The sequence below is a fragment of the Vipera ursinii genome (assembly GCF_947247035.1).
Source record: "Vipera ursinii genome assembly, chromosome: 8".
Classification (NCBI taxonomy): Eukaryota; Metazoa; Chordata; class Lepidosauria; order Squamata; family Viperidae; genus Vipera; species Vipera ursinii.
This window is the reverse complement of record NC_139519.1, coordinates 24,768,125-24,795,266: the sequence shown is the minus strand read 5'-3', so window position 1 is coordinate 24,795,266 and position 27,142 is coordinate 24,768,125. Positions and strand designations below refer to the sequence as shown.

The window sequence follows — 27,142 nt, the reverse complement described above, 5'->3', positions numbered from 1 at the left end:
GAAGAAAACATTGCTTAAGCTCCAAACAAGCACAAAGTATGTGCAAGCAGCCAGCCACACACACCCCAGTTCACATAAGCATAAAAAAGGGAGGAGGCACAGCAACATCAGACCTCCAATATCCTCTAATTACAGCCACTCTCAATAAAGGTACTCTTGGCCTTCTGGAATCTGATTCTTAGTTTGGTCTATGTCAAGCGCAGGTAATCAGGAGTCCAGGCAGTCTGAATGTGCATATATAAGTTTATTGTATGCTAAAGCTCTCTACAAGAATCTGAACTACTAATGGTCAATTTGGCGGTAGATAAGAATCAACAGAATTCAAGGTGATTTCTTCTGAGCATGAAGGGATCGAGACTGGTGCTCTCTCAGCCTAGTCGTCTCCTACAGTCTCCCAGGTAGGGCTGGCAGATGCCATGTGGCCTTTATGCCACAGCCAAGCCTCTTAGCAAGAATTAGGGCTACTGGACAGCTTCATGCATCTCTCCATCTCTGAAATGCAGCTCACAGACAAATTCCAAATCCATTGCTTAATTCTATGCCAGATAGATCAGCAGTCCGACAGCTGTATGCCGTACGCATAAACTCTGAATGCAAGAAATAGCAAGTAAATTAGGAGGAAAGAACACAGGAAGAGACATGGGTGGTGAGAGATGTCCGCTTGCATGGACAGAATAATAATTATACTTTCTAGCAGCTTCTCAGCTACAAAACATACTGAACTTTCGCCAACGGTAGATATTGGTTCAAGGAGAACCCACTCGTCCTAGCAAGGTATCACAACCCACACCTCAAAACTGTTGATAGCTATTTGATCATATTGCCCCCAACAGAATAAGCTTTGGTTTTCCTCTCATCTGATGGCATCTAGAAACCCCAGGAGGAGGACCAGTGAGGCAAACAGTGAGTTGCGGGACTTCCTAATGGGTATAAATCTTGATTCTGTTGAAAAAAAACTGATATTAATAGTTCCAAAAGACTAATGGAAAATTTCTGCAGCCTACCTCCCAGGTTTCATCCTTATTTACATTTCACAAGCTGAGCTAGCTCTAATACAAGCCAGATGATTGGTTTAGGTGGTTTCTCTTATCTCCAAGCAATATCTCCTTCTCCTTCAAAACCAAATCAACCAAGGCAGACGTATACAAACATACTAATTCTGAAAGATTTCTAGTCTAACCAAAGAATTTCAGACCTCAAAGCATTGGTGTCCTGGATTCACCTTCCTCCGTGTTCCTAGCCTTGTTATTCTTTTCACAGCTCTACAATCCCTGTGCTCAGTTCTGTGTGCCCTCAATGAAGGACAGAGATCCTCTCAGCCAAGAAGGACAATCCCTAAACGCTGACAATAGACCGGAGGAACCACAAGTTCCAGGAACAAGGTATAGAGGGTTAAATCCTGCAACATAAACTACTCTGCCCTGGCATCTTCTAAAGCAAACTTGGCTCATCTCGCCATGATTTCAAAAGAGAATGCTGCAGTGCAAAATAGCTCCCCCACTTCATTCACAAATGCATCACAGAGGCATAAGGAGAGCATCTTGATTCAGGTCAGAGATCTGTCCCTCTTTGAATATAAATTCTACCTAACCTCTCCCAGGATCAGGTACAGATTTTCCTATGCAGCTACATCGTAATTAAGCAAGATTCCCACTGGCTATGATGGAGATGGCGAAACTGCCATCCTCTGGATGTTCTTGCACACAGCAGAACCACCCCAATGGTGGTGGAGAAACATTGGACATGGTCACTCAGTAAAACCCGAAAATCCACACAATCCACCCCTGCTCTACAGAATCAAGCACATAATGCTCCACACAGCTGCCAGGCCCACAGCTGTAATTCATGTTCCGCCGTCTTTAGCCTAAGAAAAGCCCAACTATCCTTCTCTTCCTTCTAGGATCTAGGAGGTGGTCAGCAGAGCTAGCTGAAGAGTCCTTCTTCAATTACAGGATCAACTGTTCCTGCGTTTTATTTTATCTTTTTGATTCCATTTTTTTTAACATGTATTGAAGATTTAGGGTTATTATTTTACTTTAAGTTGACCCTGTTAGACAGAAGTGGACAACTCTGGCAACTTGACGACTCCCACAGCAGGGCTGGCTCAGGAATTCTAGGAGTTGAAGTCCACAGATCATAAAGTTGTTATAGTTGCCCACCCTTGCTGTTAGGTACCCAGAGCATCTGGGCAACCAGTCAGTCAATCAATCAGTCAATCAATCAATCAATGCATCTGACTAAAGCTGCATAATCGTGTGGCACCTTCACCCTGGCATCTCTGTATGATACTGGCAGCAGTCAGAGTTTACATTTCAGTCATCAATGTTCAATCCACTCACAGAATTGGCAGAGGAGCAGTCCTTTAAATCAAACCCTAGAATCCAGATCCTAACAGAAAACAGTTCTAGATGACAGCCCTGGATTTGGGGGACTTCATCAAGGCCACCCCTTTTTGGTCTAACATGACAAAAAAACTGAACAATGACAGTGAACAAACACCAAGACATCCATATTGTAACTTAGGATGCTCTCCTTATAGAAATTTGTGTAACATAAAATACACTTGACTTTCATAGATTAAATTAGAATTGTACATAGACATAAAAGAAAAATTAAAGCCATTAGAAAGAAAAAAGGCAATTTCTCCGTTCCTAATTTAAAGGGTTGATGTATTGAACACATCCAACATTCGCTTTTGTTTATGGGATCTTCAGCTTGCCCTGATGACATTTTCATTAATCTGGAATGTGTTGAGATGAAATAATTGAAGAAACGGTATGACAGTTTGGTCAATAAAAGGTCCTGGAACTGAAAATTGAGGCTATTGGATATTCTCACCTGCCCTTTTAACAGAAAATAAATTAGGTTCTTCTCCAAATGTCTTTAAAATCATTTTCAGATCTTTTACCTCGCAAACAATGGGTTGTTGAAGCTGCTTGTTATTTATGGTATGAAGACTTTGAGAGCTTTATAGACATAAACAGATGCACAAGTTTGAAAAACAGAAGAATGAGTATAAAGAATCTCATTATTGCAGAAACAGGGAAGGAATCTACTGTAGAGGCACTAGGAGTGTGCACTTTGCAGATCAATTATCGCTAATCTCTGGTCTACCATATTCCCACTTGGCTAAATCCAAGATGCGACACCTTCCAGACTACTTTAACCCGGTGTTTCTCAACCGTGGCAACTTTAAGATGTGTGGACCTCAACTCGCACGTGTCTTAAAGTTGGCAAGGTTGAGAAACTCTGCTTTAACCTATTCTGAAAGAAGCAACCGGTTACTGATGGCCAGTCATCTATATTTTGACAGATTCAGCTCAGTTTCTGCCACATAAATCCATTTCTCCAGTTTTCTATTTGCTTTCCGAATGATCCTTAGAGTCAGCCAGTGTGCACCACTGAGGATCAGTAATAATGATGTTGCAGCACAAAAAGGAATCGTGATGCAATCATGTGATCCCACTGAGATGCCTTTCAGCGCTGTGATTTCCTTAGTGCGCAGATGTGCTAGAGTGCATCCTGCTTTTAGCTGTCAAGTCTCAATCTGTGAAAATCACAATCTCAAAACTACAAAAACTCTGGTCACAAATTTACAATCAACCTGAAGGACAAGATAAATCAGGAAAATGTATCACCTCACTAAATCAATCCATCGTTAGATAATCCATTTCTTAGGAAAAACTAAACTCATATAGAACAGGGGTCTCCAACCTTGGCAACTCTAAAGCTTGTGGACTTCAACTCCCAGAATTCCTCAGCCAGCCACAAGTCCACAAGCCTTAAAGTTCCAAGGCTGGAGACCCCCAATAGAGGAAGTGAGCAGGAGTTTGAGTTGAGTCGTCCGCCACTCTTCAGCAAGCAAAATGTGGGATTTGACAACGCAAGAAAGTAGCACAACCTGTAAATGAGGATTTCTGTTTGTATGTTTATTTAATAAATACTGTTGCTTTTTTTAAAAAAAACCAAAGTATTTCGAACATGGGCAAGCATATATAGAAATATAATGAAGGTTGCACTCCATTATTAGAGCAAGTCTGATCTTTTGTGTCCATATTTTGCCAGTCGATTTGTCAGTGCAGCGAGCACAGGCGAAGGAACAAATGCCATCAGGCAGGGCTGCCGTGGGTTGAAGCTCTTTATTCCCAAAAGACACGAAGGAAACATGAGCCAATTCTCATAGCAGTCGATTATTTTCTCTCTCGCCTGAATGGCTCCATGCCTCGCCAATCGACACTCTCCCCAGTGACTCACCACTCCAGACACATACAAACCAGGAGCGGCTCTTTCTCTATCTTCTCTATCGGAGGTTGTGGGGAAAGGCAACAAGGGAGCCTCTGTCAAGGTCCATCTCGTTGTTTCGGGCAGAGATGGAGACCACCTAAGGCAAGAACACTCTTGCTGAAACTACCAAGGGCTGGAAGTTCTAGTTTAATGAAGAGAAGGACCAGGGGTGACAGGATAGCAGTCTTCCAATATCTCAGGGGCTGCCACAAAGAAGAGGGGGTTCAACCTGTTCTCCAAAGCACCTGAAGGCAGGACAAGAAGCAACGGATGGAAACTGATCAAGGAGAGAAGCAACCTGGAACTAAGGAGGAATTTGTCTGAGCTAGTACAGGGTCTCCTGCTTGAGCAGGGCCTTTGACTAGAAGACCTCCAAGGTCCCTTCCAATTCTGTTATTCTGTTAGGTTCCACTATGAGAGAGAGGTAGGACATCTATTACAAAAAGCCAAATAATAATTAAAAAAACTTAACTGTTGGATGACTTATGGCACTCCACTTATGACTTCAGCATATTTCACAATACAGTCTACCACACGCAGTGGTTTCAGGAAATAGGGAAACTTCCTGCTCGTTCTGAGCAAGAATCAATATGGTTTTTTCCTTTAATTTGTTAATAAAATAGGCCATCTCAAAACAATAATAAAAAAGCATCTGCCCAATAAGAAATCCCTTTAATGTATGATAGGGGTCTCCAAACCTGGCAACTTTAAGACTTGTGGACCTCAGTTCCCAGAATCCCCCAGCCAGCCATGCTGCAGAGCCTTAAAGTGTGAACACAGTCATATTGGCTGGGGAATTCTGGGAACTGAAGTCCACAATTGAAGTTGCCAAGTGTGGAGACCCCTAATATATGAGATAAAAGCAAGGTGCTTGACCCGATCAAGGGCCAACTGGAAGGACCAAGAGGAAAGTGATAGATAGGAGGGTAATATAGCACTTCTCAGATCCTTTCCCCCCCCCTCAACAGCCACCTTTGAGAGACATGAAAATCAGCAAGTAGACATAGCCATCATGGGTCATTAAACTCTATGTTTTAAAAATACATTCTTACGACCGTATGGATACTTTTAATTCTGCATATCTGTATATTTTGTCATTTGGTTCTTGGTTCAAATTTTGCACATTGTGTTTCCTGAACATTTGTTTATTTTAGGGAGCATTTCTGCCTATGTATGTGCATAACAGGGGGAAAAAAACATTGCATAATGCACATACTCTGAACTTTGACCAGTAATTGGCATAAATATCTCCGCCCAGTCTCACAGCAGCCTCTCTTAAACTGACCACCTGGTCCTTCCCGCCTCTTCATGTCTCATGTTTGCCTGACTTGCAAGATTTAAGCTTTCCCATGACTCAAAAAGGTAATTCTTCTTAGTGACTCTGAGTTGATTTATAAATTCAAGGAGAGGTTTGGGTTTCTAAGTACAAGGTTGCAATCCGGAAATTGGTTAATGGGTGAGGGTTAGGGATGACAGCTGAACACATTCACTCTCCAACACAAGCCCAAAAGGTGCCAAGCAATCCCCTCTTGACAAGCCTGATCCTTAAAGAGTCAATGCCCAGGGGAAAAAAACAAAAAGCCACCTTGTGATTTTGCATTCTGAGAAAGACAGCAGCATTTGAGAGAGTTTCCAGATTTGCTGAGATCAGGGCCTTTTCTAGCTGAAGTGTCTCCATGCCCTCTGTTTACCAGGGCAGTCTCATCAAGATTTAAATTGCATTTAAATAAGAGTCATTTCTTGCTTGCTTCTTGCTCCTTGAGCAACAGGGGGGAGGGGGGGTTAGTTTGCATTCAGTGTGTCTTTCAAGAGTAGTGTTTTTGTAGTGCTCTAAGTTCAGTGCACACAAAGGGGAGGGGGGGTCTCTTGGTCTTAGGCAGTAAATAGAGGACACACGTCATTGTGCTTTTCATCTTTGTTCCTGAGAAGGCATCATTAATTTTTGAATAATTTAGCATGCATTTTAAGCACTTTCCCCAGGATAGGAAGAAAAAAAAATACCCACCCTAAAGGAAAAAATAGGGGAGGAGAGCTAGAAGTCCTTGCTAGTAAACAGTGGGTAGGGGGGTCGCCCACCCAAGAAGCTACCTCCCGATGGCACAGCTTTAAGACTAAATTTTTTGTTAAGTATCTGATATGGTAATACCTATCAGAAAAATGATAGGTTTTACATTCACTCACATACATTGTCTATAAAACTCATTCAATAAGATGGATAAAATAATATATGGGTGATTTTTGTCATCGGCTTCTGTCCAATGGGATAATCATAAAGTTGTATCTTATCAGACTACTGGAACTGAATGCAATTCTGTACGTGAGAGAAAATCTAGCAGAAATTTCCACACTAGCTTTCTCTAACCTGGGGCCTTCAAATGATTTCTTCTTCCATAATTCTAGCCAGAATTGTCGATGGCTCTGGAATTTTTTAATTTCCCAGCCTCTCAAATGAAAATAACAACCACGGAGACAACGTATGTATTGATACTGTCAAGAGGTAGAAGCAAAACAGTTGCTGAGACCTACAATGCCTGCTTGTATCATCCATCACTGCCTTAGAATAATATTAACAAGGCACCCTTGGGGTTCATATTGGCAAGAGTCAATTGCTCAGATGCCGAGCAAGGATCCGCAGCCCTTTTTCTTCATTAAATGGCAGTTTCAGTGTCTCCCAAAACTCTCAGAAAAGGTGGCTAATTGCCTCAAGACGGGAAAGGTCTCTTCCCTCACCTGCCCTCTGGCTTTGGCCATCTCGTTGGATGAACGCCATGCACCCAGGGTACCCCCTGTCAAGAAAGAACAGGATCGGTCTAGGCCAGGGGTCGGCAACCTCGGCTCTTTTATGACTCGTGGACTTCAACTCCCAGAATTCCTGAGCCAGCTATGCTGGCTCAGGAATTCTGGGAGTTGAAGTCCACGAGTCATAAAAGAGCCGAGGTTGCCGACCCCTGGTCTAGGCTCTGCCCTGTTTTCTTGACAGAAAACATCTGACTGGAACAGAGAAAGAAAGCTGAGGGGGTGAAGAACCTCTTGCTTCTTCAAGACTTCTCGAGAAGAACCCCAGATTGGTGCCCCCCTCATTCTCTCCTCACCTTATTTAAACATGGGGAAAGAAGCATAGTCAGCCTCAAAAACATTCCCAGTTTAATGTCCCTACAAGTCTTATGCAAGAAAGGTTTCCAAATCAATCACTCTTGTCTTTGGAAACAGAGACTCCAGCCCTGCTTAGCATCCTTACGGAGATCCAGGTCTTTTGATGACGATAACTTTATTGTCACTTTGAATGTACACCAATCGACATACATCAAAATGAAATTTCGTTGCATACAGCTCTCAAAGGGTCACCACCTCTGATATATACTCCTTGTTCGTGGCCCGCTGAAATTTCACATTGTCCATTTTAGTCTCTAGGGAGTGAACGATGGCAAACAGGACAGATGGAAATGGGGCTCCATGTGGATTAGCCCTCAGATTCGCTTGTATTCTGACAACCTCGCCTTCTTTCCTTTTTCTGATCCTGACTCTTCCACCCTTTCCTTAAAGAGGCCTTGCTTCTTTTCGCCCCTGGAGCACGCTGCTGCCACCGCCACCAACTCCTCCGAAAGCCTCTCTCTCTTCCTCTGGGCCTGCCGACAGCCTCATCCAGTTCCTTCGCCCCATAAGCTCCAGGTCCTCTCCTCCTCTGCCTCCTCTGGAAACAGCCCTGATTTGCAGTAGAATCCATCACTGGGCCAGCAGTCAGATCTTGCTGCTGGTAGAACAAATTCAAACAGCGGCAACGACTTTTAACGGTCTCACCAACAGTTCCAAAACAACTAGAAACTCGCCAGGCCAGCAAAGATTGTCGGTCGTATGTCGTATGTTACCTTAGTTCCACCATGTTGCTCAGACACATTTCTACAGTATGCCAGAGAGTTAAGCATACCGAGTTGGTCTAAAACAAAGACAACCCAAGACTGTTATTACATCAACCGACACAGCTTGAATTCTGCAGGGAAAAGTCAGCATTATTATTCAAGTGATTTGCCATCTTCCCTCCACCAAGCTTCAACCTGCCATTTTGTTTCCTCTCTCTTGCATCATCTTGAGCTGAGTAAGAAATCCCTTAGAGGCATGTTTTAAAAATCATACCATTTGCAAAGGTCCATGTTCACCGGGAACAAATACAGTATGGTATTTTCAGAGACAAAGAGCCTTTTGTAACACATTTTTCCTCTATCTGGAATTGTGAATACTCTGTGCACATATTTTCCTCTGATCTTTTTTAGTTAATTAATCAACTTTACATGAGAACTCACAGGACTGCCCATCCCTGTAAATACACTGCCAACGTCTTCTCTAATCTCGCCCCCCACCAGTGACACAAGGCAACACTCCATCACATAACAGAATAACAGAGATGGAAGGGACCTTGGAGGTCTTCTAGTCCAACCCCCTACTCAAGCAGAAAACCCTAAACATTTCAGACAAATGGTTGTCCAATCCCTTCTCAAAACCCTCCAGTGTTGGAGCACCCACAACTTCTGGAGGGAGGCTGTTCCACTGATTGTTTGCCACCTTCTCACCAGCAAAACTTTGGGTCCTATCGTCCCAAAGGTGTTTTTTCAAAAGGCAGCTGGACTTTGGTTTTCCTTGAAGATGTTTCACTTCTCCTCCAAGAAGCTTCAAGACTGAAGAAGCTTCTTGGAGGAGAAGCAAAACAAACATCAGTTGCCTTTTGAAAAAGCACCTTTGGGACAACCATGACCTGGATGACTGAGAACCTCCATAGACATACGGGCCCCATCACTTCTATCCACAGAGGCTATTTTTTTTTTTTTGCTTATATGTTTTGAGAAGGCCAGAAATACTATACAATCTTAGAATTCCTTAACGTCCTATTTTTATCTATTTTGTCCAGTGGCAGAAAGGAGCCGTTTCTCCCATTGACAAGCATCCTATAGCAACAACTCTTTGATCTACAAAGTAGACGGTTCTTCCTTCTTTACAGATTTTAAGGATCCCTTTCTTTTCGAGTCACAACTTGGTTGTTCTTCATTATTACTTCTGTCTGCTTATTCCAGGCTGTCCCCTTCTGTGAAAAATAAGTCCAGGGGCTGGAGAAAAAGTTCCATCAGATTGCAACGCTACCTGCCCGTCTCCTGACAGGCTCCGACTGCCACTCAAGACACAGCTGTTCATGATGCGCAACCCCCCTCCCAAGGAATTCTGAAGCTCTTTGCCTGGATTTGATGAGTTCAGAATGACATTGTGATTTATAAGTTTCCTAATTCTAAAGTAGTGATCTATAATGAGTTAGACAAGGTTCATAGATGACCTGCTAAGCTTTGAACAAGAACTGCATTACCTTGTGCCTCATTTTTGCTCTTCTAATTTTTATTGAACACACACACACACACACACACACAACTAGAAGTGGGGGAGGGGAGCAACAACCTCTCCTCCCTCAGCTACAAAATGAGAAAAGTATATCACTACTGTGCGAATTAAACATTAATAGCCATCAGACCAAAAATATCCAATAAAGGACGGAGAATAAGTGGCTTAGCTGAGCCTTTGAACCATACAGAGTTACTGTAAACAAGAAGAGACAGGAATTATGGCCTTCTCTGCATTGTGAACATCTGTGCTCTGCACATTTCTAGCAATTCAGAAGAGATAGTACCAAAGGCGGTGATGTTAAAAGGACTATAAACTGAAGGCTACTATCTACATACAATGATTTCCTTCTATTGAGTTTAGAGGGCTAGAGAGAGGAGTTTCTGTCAGATAAATTCTGAGCCTAATTGTGCCACAGATTTTTTGGTTGACGTGGTTCAGTCACTTGCTGCCTCCTCTTCCTCCTCCTCCATTTTGCTTCCCTAAGAACTCAACATCCAAGTGAGAATTTTGGAAAGAAACCTTTGCAGTTACGGTGTTCCAATAGCCAAAACACCCTTTTAAACTGGACTGTGAGACTTCCTAACAGCAAACAGTGGAAAATCTTCAGAAAAAAGCAAAAACAACTGTACAGATCATTTTCACTGCAGCCTTCCTCCATCCCACATCACTGATATGTGATGGATATATAATTTCCAGCATATATAGTCCATATTCAAACTGGACTCTGGGCGATTTAGTCTTAGCACTTGGGGAAGAGGTAAGATTGCTCTAATGTCAACACATGCAAATAAACTCCAGGAACTGTAACTTACCTATCATTATACCACTATTCCGGGTTAGCTGAGCAGTCAGTAGAAATGTACAACTATTTTTCTCATCTTACTGAAATTGGCAGACTATGTGAAATATATAAACAAGGTATTACAACAGAACAAGGGGTTTTTTTTTAAGCTGAATAAGGCACCAGGGGAGATAGAAGCACAATAGAAATCTCCACAAATAACTGTTTTATTTCTTATCTACCCATTAAAAACATTCACACTCAACCACTCCCTCCCGAAAAGAAATAACATGTCATATGGGAGCGCTGTGTGGAACTAGCTCTTTATTATAAATGGTTGCATGCATTAAACCATCATGGAGGCTCCGAGTGAGTCAGACACCATTAACTCAAATGTTGGCAATCTAGGGAATTTTTTAACCCTTGCAGACTGTAATATTCGTTCTTTCCTTCCTTCCATCTCCCTGTTTTGGGACCAAAAACCAGGCATGCAATTATCTGAGATTTCACTGAAACATTTTTTTTAAAGCCAGGCTTAAAAGAAACAAATGCTACAGAAAGAAAGAAAAGATAAGATGTAAGTTAGGGACCATCATTTTAAAAGAGAATGTGTTTTCCATCTGTTTCATCCACCCCCACCCGGCACGAATGCCAGATAATAAATTGGCATTCCAACCTTCTGTTCAAGAAAACAACCCTTCCATTTGTCCCCAGCATCCTCCACTCCCCCCCCACAAGCCCCCACTCCGCTGCTGCCGCCTTTGTGTCTGATTGATGAGCTGGGGACAACAAAGCAAATAGACCCAGATCGGCTCTGCTACACGGCTCCTCTCGAGACCCACTTACATGGGGGCTTGTGTTGTGCGCCAAGATTTCACGGCAGACATTTGGTCTCCAAATGGCCCCGGAGGGCTGAGTTGTGTTCCCTGAGGTCTCGAGGCTGCACAGAACAATCTTTGAAAAGTCCTGGTTTCAATTCCAGAGGATTCTAGCCATCATGGATCGGGATCTGGGCTGCCAACAGATTGAGAGAGCACCCAACTGACTGGCGCAGAAATGAAACACAGCATCTTACGATAAACCAAAACAAACTCCTCTCCTTAAAGAGCTCACAAGCCAACAGAGTAGCAACGAAGACCTTGGAAGTGATATTCGGAGGCTGAGATGTGTCTAGAACTGGCAGTCTCATTGTCTCTAGCCTGAACCCTTCACTGTCCCATCAAAGTGGCTCCCAATTTGAAAAGCTTTCCAACCATCTTTCTAGATTAAAAAAATAACAACTTTTTGTTTCAATCTTAACTTCTCTCCTTCCCTGTACCACTTGCTTGCCATATGTACTATAACAGTGTTTCTCAACCCTACCCACTTTAAGTGGTGTGGACTTCAGCTCCCAGAATTCTGAGAGTTGTAGTCCACAACTCTTAAAAGTGGCCAAGGATGAGAAGCACTGTACTATAATAGATCACAAACAGATTTCCAGTCGTAGACATCGACAAGCGTTGCTAGTCCCAAGTACATCATCACGCTGACCAAGTACATCAACCTTCAACACTGTTGTCATTTTCTCTCTCCAGTCCCTCTCCTTCCTTTTAATAATTTGCTTATGGCTCCCAGAAACAACTGTCACCTGTCTCCAAAAGTTGCCATGGATATCATTAATCATGGCGTGGGGTTGAGCAAATTATATGGCTGAGCAAATAACTTCAGTGAACTGTCCTGTAAGGGTGTGTGTGCTTCAAAACTAATTCTGGCCTTGTTCAAAGGCAACACTTCCCTGCTATTCCTAAAAACAGCTTGACTTTTTTCAAGCTTCTGTATGAGCCTGAACAAACAATGCAGCTGTTTTAGGGATCCAACTCATAAAAATTAATGAAACTCCTACAGCAGCAGGTGCATCCAGAAACTTCATTTTTATACATTTCATTGCTTTACATTTTTAATGTATGTTCTTAAAGAGGAGTTGTCATTCTGTAGAAACGTTGTGAGGCATTTGTAGTCTTCCAGTTGGAAAGCAGGGTATAATCATGCAGAAAAGGAGAAATCCAACTTTTGTATTCCTTGTAATGAAGATGAAAGATGAATAACTTCAAAGACTGTGAAATGGTAACTATTTCAGCCATATCAAAACAACATAGATGGATTGTTCCCATGTTTATATGTATTCAGAAAATTGCATTTTCAAAATCAAAGACCAACCCAGATTGAAAAAAAAACCAAGCTTGGCAACAGGCATTGTCCCACAGAACCTTTGACAGCAGCATCAGATGTCCCAAAGGTGCTTTTTCAAAGGGCAACTGAACTTTGTTTTTCCTTGAAGACGTTTTGCTTCTCCTCCAAGAAGCTTCTTCTGCAGACATTTCATTACCCAAACTAGATAATATTAATGGTGCCACTGAAATGTCTGCAAGAAAACCGCCAAGCTAAGAGAGCAGCAAGGACCCCGCATTTCAACCCTGAGCTACAAATGTTCTCCTTCATTAATATAGAATATAGAAGCATCTCAGAGGAACAAGGAACGGTGCAAGAATTTTTGAAGTTTTTCCTGCATTTAGAAACCAACTTTCAAATTACATTTATCTATTATAGTCATGGACCAGCTTAAAATCAACTTCGGTTCTCGCCAGACATGGAACCAGAGCAGGCTAGAAAGCTGAATTGTGCCAGGTGAACAATCATAGGACAGCTAAGAGCAATTAGACCAGGGGTCTTCAAACATGGCAACTTTAAGACTTGTGGACTTTAACTCCTAGAATTTGTCAGCCAGCGTGCCTGGCTGAGGAATTCTGGGACTTGAAGTCCACAAGTCATAAAAGGGCCAAGTTTGAAGACCCCTGAATTAGACTCAAGCTCTTTATCCCCACTCTCTCATAGGCAAAGGAAGGAAATCCACAGCTTTCTACTTCATTTTACAGTAAACTATTGTTTCCTGTTCTTCAACCGAAACAAACTTGTTTTGTGTGCATTTGAGGAAACACCACCTTCTTGTTTTGTGCTAAATAAAAGAGGAAGCTGGTAATCTTCCAGCCTATCATGAAAAGGAAAAAAGGATAGCATGTATTGCTTTTTTTTTTTTGGAATGCCAATTACATCCTGGAACCCAAATGATCTAATCCACACAAAAAATTGCCTCTTGAATTTCTCCAATTTAACGTTCTCTCTTTCCTCTCAAATAACTTGTCCTGCAGTTGGCATGGCTGTTGACACCCAGTCCTGTCTACCCTCTTTGGCTTAAGCTTTCTATGATGCTCCAAACGTCTGGGTTTGGCCTTAGGGTTAAAAAAAATAAGAGGATTATCAGGACAGAGCAAACATTTTAGTGCTTGAGATATTAAGCACAAAAAATATTGAGAAATAACTCTTAGCAAACGAGTAATCAAAGGTCCCGCTCTAGGGAACTCTTGAGGGGTAAATGGCAGGCAGATGTTGGTAAGCCATTTCCCACATACGATTTTTGCATCATTCCCTTATTATTTACCTCTCTGAGTCAGCCACTGATTTCGGGAGTTCTCAGGCTCAGGTTGAAGCTCTCCAGGGCTCTGCAGGCGGCTGGCAGGGCTCCCACTTTACTTTTATTTTCTTTTTTTAAGAAATCTGAGTTTCAATGGGCAAAATGGGAGCTCTGTCAAAACTCATTTGGCATTTTGCTCCTATTGAAGCCCAGCGTGAGCCGTTCCTTCGCACAAATATTGAGGATTCCTGTGATACCGAAGTTAAGAATTATTAAAAGTGTAATTTTAGGTGTTGCTCATCCAAACCTATGGCGAATGAGATCAGGAACCGGTTGTCATGGAGAGGGAACATAAAACATGGATCATTTGGGGGGAGTTGTCCTGCATCAAGGGGCTGCAGGCGCCCCATCCTGCTCTCCTCTTGACCTGCCGTTTCTGCATTCCCGGCAACTTGCAAGGTCTAAGTAAAACACAGCAACCAACTGGACACTCTTGCACCCACAAAACATTGCAGTAATTCTCTGCCTTTCAGCTCTTTTTTTTTAAACCTTCAATGAAATAAAACCCCTTTGAGAAAAACAATCACCCTCCCCTCCTGCCCTGCTTTCCACCCCTCCCTCAGCACATCGTGGGATGGGGAAAAAAGCCTTTCAAGCCACAATTAATATGCAAAAAGAGAAGCTGCTTTTTTCCAAAGCACATGAAAACCACCCAGCATTTCTCTTTAGGGTTGTTGGGTTTTTCCCCCCCTTAATTCACATTTTCTTCAATTGTTCACACCCTTCCTTTTCATGGGCAAGATCATTCAATTTCACCAAACGAAGAGATGCCAATTTGTCAATATTTTGTAAACACAGGCAAATTCGCTTATGTTGTTTAATTTTTTTTGCATCCAACATTAAGCCAAGCCAGCCACGGCTAATTCCCCAAACAAACATGTAATTCATATTTGAATTACTGCAAGAAAGTGCATTTAAATATCAATATGTTAATGGGGATTGTTTATGAATGTTTGATGATTTCTTCGAAGTGTCTGTGGCGACAAAACACAGGACAATGGTGGTGATTTTAATACTAGGCATCACACAAGGAGTGATTGTTCAGGATGACAGCCTGGGCTTTCCACAACACATGTTAGAACTGAGGAAACCCATTCAGAACCAGACTTTTTTTTTTAATTTCATGAATAAAATTTCCATTTCCTGGGATTATTTTCCCATGCCGTATTTTCAAGACCATCTTCACTGTGAGAAGCAGAGGTAGGCGTTCCTTTGTGGCTTGGGGCCTGAGTTCAGAGTTTTGGAAGGGGGAAGAGTTTGTTTATTTATTTACTTATTTTATTTACAGTGGTACCTTGGTACTCAACTGCTTTGAAACTCATCGAATTTGGTACTCGATGCAATTTTTGTCCCAGTACTCATCGTTCGTTTGGTACTCAACGCACAAGCTAGAACTTGTGGGTGTCAGCTGCTTTGCGACCTGCTACATTATTCCTTAAGGGAAAAACCTGTCTGGTCCCCATTGTTTTTGGTACTCATCACGCCACCCAGAACCAATTAAGGATGAGTATCAAGGTACCGCTGTAGTTGTTAAATTAATTTGCCGCCTGTCTCGCCACAGAGTTGCAATGGTCTTCAGCAATGTGGGCTGAGTGGTCTGGCTTGCAGACAGCTGCTTCTCATCAAAGACATTACCTATTTCATCTAAGACAGGGGTGTCCAACCTTGGCAACTTTAAGGCCCTTCAACTCCTCCACTTTCTATTTTTCTTTTTATTCTTTTCTTTCTTTTTTTTAGTTTGTGTAGAAACTAAAGAGAAGCTGTAAGAAACTCTAGAAACAAATACTCTGTGCTTACCTAGATTAGCAGTGATGAAACCTCGATGGAGCTACTCTTAGACCATTCTTTCAATTATGAATCAAAACCCCCAATTGCCAGATACAATTCCTCCCTATTCTTTTTTTTTAAAAGAAGAGTGTAAAACATTCTTATCTCATTCTTTTCAACAGAATACCATTACGAAAGAAAGACATGATCTTTTGTCAAGCCACTACTCAGTAACACAATCACAGCCTGCCAGTTCCCCGAGTCGTCCAAGGATTCTGGTTTCCATTGTGGAGGCTCCTGTGTCAGCAGTCTGGCTTCCATCCCAGAAGCCCCATGGAACAATTGCTGGAGGAGCCCCTGGTCTTTCAAAGGTTCATTCCATGAGCTACGAAAACTGACACACAACTCCCTGGCTGCAAAGTTTTCTGCACCTTCTGATGCTGCTTATAATGCTCAAGCTGTTTCATTAAGCAACTCACTGCCCCCATCCTAATGCCTTACTGGAATAATAGAAAAATAACAGAATAACAAAGTTGGAAGGGACCTTGGAGATCTTCCAGTCCAACTCCTTGCTCAGACAAGTGGCTGTCCAGTCTCTTCTTAAAGACCTCCTGTGTTGGAGCACCCACAACTTCTGGTGGCAAGCAGTTCTCACTGTCAGGAAATTTCTCCTTAGTTCTAGGTTGCTTCTCTCCTTGATTAGTTTCCACCCATTGCTTCTTGTCTTGCCTTCAGAAGCCTTGGAGAATAGGTTGACCCCCTCTTATCTCATGGACCTCTACAGCTCCCTTCCCAGAGGAACCAGCAGGAAATCTCAACTTCACCAGGTGTTGTAATCTACACCAATATCTTCTAATAAGGGAGGTGCTCCCCCCCCAATTACAGGGATAGGATTATCAGACATTCTGCAGAAGTTGGACATGTCCTCCTTCTTAGCCTCATGTCCTCCTTCTGGTAGGCACAGCATTCAAATCAAATATTTATCGTTATTTTATTTATTTATTTAATTTGTTTGCCACCCATCTAGCCACAAAGTGACTTTGGGCGGCCTACAACATTAAAAGACAACTATAAACACATATGTATAAATATATATAATGACATTAAAAATTACAATAAAATGCAAGTTATAACCAAAGATAGGGAGGTCATTATTCCTTTGGAGTATCTTGAGAGTTTGGGGAGGGGGGCAACTATTTTCACTACAGTAGTTCATTCAAATGTTCCTGTATTATGACCTTGTAAATTGCCTATTTCCTCCTTTCCCTCATCTGTCAATAGGCTGCCTAGATTTACAGTATTATTTCCTAATTCCAGAACAGAGATCTATCAAAGCTATGATCACTGTAGATCAGTGTTTTTCAGCCTTGGCAGTTTGAAGATATGTGGACTTCAACTCCCAGAATTCCCCAGCCAGCACATGACCCATCATTTTTCTATGGGAAAGTCTAAAGAATGGGTCGTCACTGATCCTATATTATTACCAGTGTATGTTCTTCAAAATAAAAGATTTATTGGAAAAATACTAATGTGTTCTCCTTTTCCCTCATTTGTCCTCCTGTCCAATTATCCACATCCTCTTCTATGATATAAATGAAGAGTTTTTGAATTTCTGTCTGGCCTTTGAAGAAGGTCCAATTTACTGAAGTGTATTATTAAAAGATCATTTATTCTGATGAATAATGTTAATATATATTATTACTCAGTATATGTACATGTAACATAGATGCAGTTCTGCGTAAGGCTGAAAAAATAACTCATTTGAATTCATTTTGAAATCAAGCAGAGCTGATCTTGTAACTAGACCTGAATATTTACTCTTTCATATTAAACTGAGAATCAGAGCCAGGGGTTGTCAAACTCTGTCACAGCTGGAATTTCCTATCTTCTTTATAAGATTTTTTTAAGGAAAATCACTGCCAAATAAATTAAGCACAATGGAGAGTTCAAATTCCCAACAAAGCTTCATCGTGTATTTTGTTCTTCTCTATTCCATAGTCAACTTTGTGAGCTATCACACAATGTATCTTTTTGATTTACTATACAGAACTAGGACTATACGCAATTCTCCAAGTATGGCTGCAGCATGGTGATTTTATTACACCTTTCCTAACAATCCCTGGATGCTTCTCACAAGTATTTAAGAGGTCTCTCTTGAAACTAAGAAGACAAAACATCCATGATTGTGCTAACAAATGTCCCAAAGAAAAATTACATATAACCAACACAAATGACCAAAGAAAGTGGCAAAAATAAGTGATCGTATGTAGTCAGTCCTACACAATTCCATTTTAGAAAGGCAACCATCCTTTTATGTCTGCAATATGTCTTGCAACATCAGAAGGACATGCTGCCACAACTAGCCAAGCCCTGGAAAAAAAACAGGCTTTCTTCTTACTGCATTGGCTATTTAACATTAGGCTTTAAGTTACAATTGTTTCATTAGATGTTATATGTTCAAGGTAAACATACCATTATATTATCTTTAGGCACAATATTAGTTTGTTTATAGAATTTGGTGATACAGTTTCAAATTTCATGTCAGCAATTTTATTTTTATAAGTCATTGCTCCATTGTTTTACCCAAACTTTACAAATTCTTTCTCTTTTCACAAGTTTTATATTTACTCTGGGTGTATAAAGACTTCTACACTAAAACTAAAATTGAATTGGTGTCATTGTTTTATGTTAGTGATTAAACGTTTTAGCCAATTTTATAACATATTGGCTACATTACTATTCCAATAAGATGGCTGTAATCCTGTTTTACAAAGCTTTGTTTTATTGATTAATGACTGAAATAAACAAACTTAACTTCACCTGGCCTGAACACATTTCTCTGGTTTAAACTACATTGACATTTTTGCTAAAAACAACAGCAAACAAACCAAGATTATGTTGGCTAGTACTGCCATTCTCATTCCTATCAGAAATAAGACTGCTCCAGATAACATTAAAGCAGAATTATCAAGCTTATTATCCAAGAGGCTGGTGCTACTTCACATATGCCAGGATGAAAGCAAAGCTGTCTTGACTACAATCATGAAATGGGAAACAACCTTTGAACTCAAGCTTAATTAATTAATTAATTAATTAATTAATTTTATTTCTAAAGCCATCTATCTCAACAATTGATTCAGGGCAGTGTACATCATAAAGCATAAAAACAGTTAAAACAATACAAAATAAATGAAGTAAAACTATTGCCATGGGTGTCCATCTTCCCCATCTAAGTGCAATGTGATGATTATTTTTGTTCTAATTTTATAACATAGTCCCTGGCCATTTTTGTAATCTGATTCTGACCCCTGCATTGTAAACTGAAAGGCAGATACAGACGGATACTTAAAGTTCTGACACTGTGTGGTATAGTTATAAATGCAGCATATTAAAAGCATTTGAAAATCTGCCATTTGGCACTCAGAGTAACATCAAAGGCAAAGTCACTAATGAACAGCTGCAAGAAAGAAGCAACGTTTCAACACAGAAAAAGGGCTTCAATAACACCCCACCAAGAAACTCCAATTCATTTACATCCTTTTATATTAGCAAGGGTTTTAAGATTCCACCCTGTGCGGCATTTTCTCAGACAAAAGGATATGAGCCACTACAGATCTGACCATCAGATTTTATTCCAGTGCTTTGAATATTTAACAAAATGAAGACAGCTATCAGCACAATCTATCTAATTAGGATTTCTGCACAAAACCTCACTCTAATGATGGGTGATATTTCCAAACTGAAAATATTTGCAAACGTGCAAAAATTTAAGGGAGGTGGATCAGAAGCTTAGAGGATGTGATTCCCATAGGAAAAGCCAGGAGATTCAGTATACTATATATCCTATATTTCATCTGCACTCATCTCTTCTTCACAAAACACCTCCACTTATTTATCCTGACACATGATCATACTTCCTATCTAGAAAATGACTTTGTAAATGCCCAAACACCTTGCAAATGAACTCATCAAACTTACTTGTTGTACATATGAACTAGTTTTGATAAATTAGCCTGAAATTCAGAGACCATTAATGGGTTTCTCCCTCCATATCAGCAAGACCCCTCTGATCTTGTACAGAAATCTAATATTTATCATACAATAAAATTAAAATAAATATGGATTGAGAATGTGGAATGGATATAAATCCAAGGTTAAAAGAGTAAGATTCATCAAGTTAGCATTAAATTAAGTTTCCCGTTAAAATGTCAGCTGGGCAATACCGAGATCTCCATGTCAATATATCCAAATATCTCTGCTAGTTAAGAACTAGAGTGCTCAACAGGAAGATGCAAAGAGAGGACCCATCTGCTGTATCCATACATTAAAGTCTGGTATTTCTGTTTTATTCAGAAAACTACCTTCCGGTGACACTATCCCTGAGCCCAGAACAGGTCAACCAAAGGAAATGGTTTCAAAAGGCTGTTGGGAGCAGAGGGGTCAACAAGCAGAGATTGCAGTCCTACTGAAGGCTTCACCAGCACATCGTCATCTATCTCCTACTTAAGAACAGGGCTACATAAGCACTGCCCAGCTGGATCGGACCCTTGGCCCTTCCAGTCCAGAAGGGTTTTCACAATGGCCAACCAACTGCACCAGAATGGCCACTGGTCACCCAGCAAATGGCCTTCAAAGGCAGTCATGCTGCCATCAAAGCAAATAACCATTGACATTTCTTTACCCTACTGTAAATAAGAATCCAACCTCTTTTCTTAATGACATCATGAGCTTGAAGGGATGCTCGCCTTTCCTCTTCTCTTTGAAGCCATCCCCCTCCCCTCTCCTCCCCAAGACAGATGGCTTAGCACCCTTCAAACCAGGACCCTTGTTCTCCAAACACTTGGTTCATTATTATGCATAGAATTGCTTCCCTTCCCTTCCCCCACCCCACCAATTTCACATGGTTCAGTTTTAAAAAAAAAGTTCTGCTCAGGAAGTGTGTGGGTTCTCAACTGCACAATCATTAGTACCCTTAAACAAGTCTATCATATACATTTTTGGGTTTCCCAAAGTAGGATGAAGACAGTGACTTGTCACAATGTGAATTGTTAAGAACAAACTTTGATTTTGGGGTGGCAGCCCCAGAAGAACATTGATTGACTGTAAGTCTTATACTGTACAGGAAAGTGATGAAAATAGACATGGAAACATGGAGAAATGGTGCCATGCAACCAGCCCCGCTTTCTCCCTCTCATACACCATGGTAATCTGAGGGGTCCTTGGTTGTTTTCTTGCAGACGTTTCATTACCCAACTAAGTAACATCATCAGTGCACTGTTGGGTAATGAAACCTGTGCAAGAAAACAGCCAAGCTCAGAGAGGACCAAGGAGCCTGGATTTCAACCCTGAGCTACAAGTATTCTCCTTTATTCGTACGTGGCTAATTTTTAGGAGAAGCCAGAGCTGTATCTTGTGTCTACACTGGAGTTCAACCATTATGACAAAACACAATACACCCAAGTCCTATGTCAAGGTATCTTTTTCTCATTTGAACCAAAACCTATAGCAAAAAGCCGAGAGAAGTATGCTAACTCCAACAGCTTTGGGAGAGCCAGTCCCTGCAGCAAAAGACATGCTTCATTTTGTCTAGACACCCTGCACAATTCACAAACCTGGAAAACAAGCACTCCTTAAAACTGAATGATCATAACGTGCATATTTTCTTCATCTTGGCTAACCCTCCTGTCCTACAAAATTTCTTCTGTTATCAACTAGATTCTGAGTTCTTAAACTTATCTAGAAGCTGACACATTTAGAAGCTGGCACCTCTCTAGAATTAATGTAATCCTAAAACCCCAAAATTTCCATTGCTAAGCAAGACAGTGATTAAGTGAACTTTGCCCCATTTTACAACCTTACTGGCCAGTCGTTAAGTGAATCACAGAAGTTGTTAAGCGAATCTGACTTCCCCCTTTGATTTTGCTTATCAGAAGGTAGCAAAAGATGACCACATGTCCTCAGGACACGGCAATCGTCATAAATACATGCCCGATGCCAAGCGTCCAAATTTCAATCACATGACCATGGGGATGCTGCAACGGTCATAAGTGTCAAAAATGATCATAAGTCACTTTTTTCAGGGCTGTTGTAACTTTGAACGGTTACTGAACGAATGGTAGTAAATCAAGGATTACCCTCAATGATAAACGAAACAAATCTGACAAAATGCTAAGCTGCAAAAATGTATTTGCCACCAGCAGTTAGATCTAACTGACGTACAAATGTTTTATGAAACCTGCTAGCGCGCAGCCAACTCTGCAGGATTGGTTGACCACGGATGGTGTATCAACCAGCTTGTGCCTAGGAATAGGTAACGTCAAAGAACTCCGGTAGACCTGATCAGAAGCAATGGAGTCAACTTCCAGTGGAAAAAAAAATCAAACCAAATCAACAGTAAGCCATGATCTCTCCAAGAGTTTTCCAGCTGATATGTCTTGGAGGGCACCATGAGAAGTCAACCATGAGAAGAAGTGTCATCTCATCAAGGTTCATGCAACAAGGAGACTAATGGCCTCTTAACATATGCCACTCTGTTCCATTTTCAGCATCTCCAAATAATTAAGAAGATGCCTCCGCACACCAAGAAAGTAGCCCATGTAAACAAGTATCAAAACAGCAAACTGTAGAACAGGGGTGTTCCACCTTGGCAACTTGAAGACTTGTGGACGGCTAGGAGGGCTAGATGGCTCCTGTCTCAGTTCTCAAGATTCTCCTCTCATTCTTGGGGTTAAAACTCATTAAAGAAGGCATCTTGCTTCCTTGCTTGGGCTCTGCTCAAGAGGCATATTGGAATGTGTGCAAATGTATCCAGGGCTGGCTTCAATTGCCATGGGTTTCACACTGTGTTAGAACCCAACCCTTGTGGCTGGAGTTACCGAAGAGGATATAAGTGGTGTTACCCTTTCATTTGGCAAGAATTGCAGTAAATCTGATGCTCTAATCCAGGGGTCTCTACACTTGGCGACTTGTGGACTTCAATTCCCAGAATTCCCCAGCCAGCATAGTTGGCTGGGGAATTCTGGGAGTTGAAGTCTTCAAGGTGCCAAGGTTGAACACCACTGCTGTAGAAACTAGGACTACAACCAGGTGCACATAAGACACAATTCCAACACAAGCTAGTGGCTGCAACACAGAGAGCAAAGCTGCAGCAGACCCTTACCTGTATCAGGTGGGACGTGTGCCAAGCATCCCTCTTGTGCAACAAGGCGGCTTTGCAGTTACTACACAACATTGCCAATCCATGGCTATGGCATTGAATGGAAGACTGGCGCCGGTACTGTACATCACTCCAGGCCCCACCTGGCAGGAGGTAAACCCAGCCAAAATAGACCAAGAGAATAGAATATCTTTATTGTCATGGTGTAACTCACACGAAATTAAGCAGGGCTGCGTGTGTATGTGTGTGTGTGCCAGGGAGAGAAAGGGGCATGGCTGAGAGGTCACCTGCCCATGAAGGGCAACTGGGGGGTTTTCTCTCTGGCCACATCCATCAAAGGTTGGGTGGAGGTCCACCTCTCCAGGTATGTCTGTCAATGGGGCACTGGGATGTGGGGGCTCCACATCCATGGAAAGGAGGTGATTGGGAGTCACCTCTCCGATCGAAGGGGGCAATCCGGCCATTCAGGTGGGTCACTTCAGGAGGGGGTCAGCACTCCAGCCATAACCCTCCCAAGTGGCCATGGCAATCCAGGGGAGACACAATTTGGGGCTGAGGGCATATTAGTGCAATATGAGGGGAAGCGCATCGATGAATATAGAATGTGAAGGATGTCTGTGTATGTATGTTCTTATTTGTGGTTTTTACTTGTGTGAAGTGTGCACTGTGGACGGCACTTAATTTCGTAGTGAGTTACACAGTGACAATAAAGATATTCTGTGCTATAGTATTCTATTCTGTCTCGGGCGAGGGGCCAATTGCCCAGCTATTGGGGTGCCACGGGGTTCAGGACCCTTGAAGGGTCCCCTGTGCCCCCCCCAGGAGGGAGCCTCCACCAGGCCGCCACAGCCCCAGAGGCTCAGCCGCTCAGCTGACAGCGGCCATCCCGCGCTTTTGCTCAGGCGGGCGCCCGCTTGGGGAAGCTCGGGGCGAGCCGGGGCGCGGCGCGAGAAAAGCAGCTGCGGAGCCTAACGGCATTTCCCGCCCGGGCGCCGCGCCACTCTGATTGGCCGAGGCAGCCGTCAACAACGCCCCGCTCCCCGCCCCCGCCCGGGCCCGTGGCTCGCTCGCTCGCTCGGTCTCGCGGGCGCGCGCCTGGCTCGGCTCGCAGGACCCGGGAGGGGCGGCCGCGGGGGCGCGCCTCTTCTCCGAGGAGCCCTTTTTGTTGTTATTGCTTTTTCCCCCCGCAATAGATGGGGGGGGTCTTTTCCTCTCGACTTAGCTCGCTTGCACGGAGCATTTCTTATTTCCTCCCCCCGCGCCCTCCGCCCCTCTCGACCTGGCCTCCGCCCCCCAATCCCCCCTCCCACATTCCTTGCAAAGCTCTTTGCAAACTCCAATCTGCCTCTGCGCCCTTCCCACCCGGGAATCGCCCCCCCCGCCGCCGCCCCCTCCCCAAAGCAAGGTGGGCGCTTCTGCAAGCCGCCCGGCTAATGAATTAAATTGCAGATAATTGGAGGCGGAGGGGGGGAGGAGGACGTGTCGGGGCCGCCGGGCAGAAGGAACCAGGCAGCCACCCGAGGGGAGGGGGGAGGCAGCCCTCGCCCCCTTCCACGGCGGCACCGCGAACACCCTCCCCGCCGCCGCCGCCGCCTCCCTCCATTGTCTGCAGTTGGCACGCCAGGCAGACTCGGCACCGTCGCGCGCGCGGAGGGGCTAATCCGGGGCTCGCATCTGCACCTGCCCCCTACCCACCCCCCGCCGCACGCCCTTGCTGCACGCCCTTTCCAGCCCCCCCCGCGCTCGCCTGTCAAACGACGCGGCACAGCCCCCCGTTCCCCCCCCGCACCAGCCCAGCATCCCGCCCCCCCCCCGGTCCCAGCCAATCCCTCAATTTTGCGTGCTCGTTTGAATAAGGACAACGTTGCCTAGGAGCGGGGCATCGCCGGTGGGGTGGGTGCGCCGGGGCTTGCCCCCCCCCACGCCCCCGTCCCACGGGCCCTCCCTGCCTGCCGGCCCCATCCGCGCCCGCCGTCCGGGGTCGCCTTTGCCTGCGCGCGATCCTGCAGCCCGTTATCGGAGCCCGGCGCGACGGCTCCCCGCTCCCCCCACCCCCGGCGCCCGGCTCATTGTTTCCGCGCAAGATGCCCGGGCGGCTTTCGCCCCACCACCGGGCGACGAGGAGGAGGAGGGGGGGCCCTGACGCTGCCCTCCGGAGCCCGCTAGCGCCCTCGGAGCGAGCCTCGCCGACTCGCCCGAAGCCGGGCAGGGCAGGCGAGCCGGGGGGCAAGGGCGAGGCAAGGGGTCTCTCTCTGTCCCTCTGCCCGCCCCCAAAGAGGGAGCGCCTTGCCGGAGGGTCTCCCGGGCGCGCCCCAGCCGAGAGGTCCGGGAAAGCGCCCGGGGAGGGGGGGCGCCTGGCAGCAACGCCAACAGCCGCCCGGGCTGGGCAGGGGGGTCCCCGGCCTCGCCCCCTTGGGCGACCCCCTCCCACCGCATCCAGATAGTCAAGCGTGGCAGGTACCTGCGGTGCCCAGGAGCAGCCAAGTCCAGAGGAGGTCCGTGCTTTGCAGCATGGTCACCGGCCGGCCGCCGCGGAAGTTGCGCTGCATAGATGCTTTTCTGGCCAGAGACAGATGTGCTTATGCCGCGCTGCTCGCTTTCCCCCCTTCAGTGGGAAGCTGGGCGGGTCAACCGGGGAGATGCCAAGCGAGGAGGAAGGAGGGGGGAAAGGGGGGAAGAAAAAAAACCTCCGGAATGGCCCGCGAGAGCCCAACCGCCCTATCTCTGCAGATCTCCCCGTCGATCTGTCGGGTGGGAGAAATTAGTTTGATTTTTATCCAGCGGCTTCCGAGCTGCTTTCGGGAGCTGATCGGAGAATGAGTGACAGTCCCAGCCTCAGCACGCGGGCGGGAGCGCAGATCCCTCCGCTGTCCCGGCTTTGGGAGGGAGGCGGCCGCGGCACTGCGCTGTGTTCTTCCACCCAGACTGGCCACCGAAGTAGTTCAGTGCAATAGGCAGCATCCAGGAGGATGCTGGTTGGGGGGGGGAAGAGAGAGAGAGAGAGAGAAAGAGGAGGAAAAGCAAGCGCAACTGCCTAGAAAAGGTGGACTGGCTGGCTCTTGGAGGATCTGGATTCCTTCCCACTCAAAATAAAACAAAATAAAATAAGGCTGGTTTTCTCCCCCCCCCCTTCCTCCTTCTCCTCCTCCTTCTTTTAATTTTCCCCTTTCCGGAGAAATGTGCACATTTGCACGGGGTTCTTTTTACCGTGGTTAGGGGAAAAATACCAATGCAAACTTGGAAGGATTGTGTCTGTGTGTGTGTAAGAGTAGGCATACTTGAGGGTAGGGTGTTTTCCCCCCTTTCTCATTTATCCCTGAAAATGTAAACATGAGCACTGTTTTTACTTTACAATCTATAGGAAACATATACAACTCCGAAGACATGAAAAGAGGAGAAGCCAACCAGCTTGGACAAAACTCAAAGCCGCAGAAGGCAAAGTTTGGGATTGAGATTGCAGACATTTGGAAACCAAACTCAAAATAACATTTGGAATAGCAGGAATGGGGGAAGGGGTGTGTGCCCAAAACAGATGCTCAACTGCTGATGTTGGAAAAAATGTAACATCTCAAGACCCTCGGAAGGAAAAACATGCCCACCAGCTGAACCTCTGAACATAAATTTCAAAGCACTTCTTTTACAAAAGAGGTCCATTGTAGGCCAACCTGGGCATCTTCAGGTGGATTGGGACTACAGCTCCCAGAATTCCTGAACGGGCTGACAGATCACTTGTATATGGAACCCTGATAACATCTGGAGCTACCAAGTTGGGGGATTTCCTTAGAACAATCCATGAATCTGGGCTTGGATAGAGCAACCTAGGTAGAAGAGAATTAAATGCTAGAAAAAATATCCCTGGATAACCACGAGTTCTAGATTCCTTCTGGAAGCTTCATCCAGGAAGCCTGGAGGGCTTAGCAGAGTTCAACCAAGTATGATGAAAACCAAATATTAATGACAGAATTGGAAGGACCCTTGAGGTCTGCTAGTCCAGCCCTCTGCTCAAGCAGAAGACTTACACCATTTCAGACAAATGGCAGTCCAGTTTCTTCTTTAAAAGCTCCAGTGATGGAGCACCCACAACTTCTGGAGACAAACTGTTCCACTGGTTAATTGTTCTAACTGTTAGGAAATTTCTCCTTATTTTAGAAATCTCTTATGGATGGTTTAATTGATTTTCCTACATAAAACTAGATAATCCTTGAAGTCTCTTCCAACTTTGTGCCAAAGAGTAGCAAAGAAAGGCAGAGAACTTCCAAGGACA

The 27,142-nt window shown here is 44.0% G+C and overlaps 1 protein-coding gene across 1 annotated transcript in view; it reads right to left on the bottom strand.

Moving 5' to 3' along the window:
• The window catches only part of NCAM1 (neural cell adhesion molecule 1), a gene marked incomplete at its 5' end in the record, with an annotated part of 125,953 nt that extends 100,562 nt beyond the window's left edge, over positions 1 to 25,391 (bottom strand). Inside the window, one exon of the mRNA XM_083368150.1 lies at positions 25,340 to 25,391. Within this exon, the coding sequence (XP_083224276.1) occupies positions 25,340 to 25,391 (52 nt within the window). The remainder of the gene's footprint in view (positions 1 to 25,339) is intronic.
• Between the last annotated feature and the right edge of the window lie 1,751 nt (positions 25,392 to 27,142).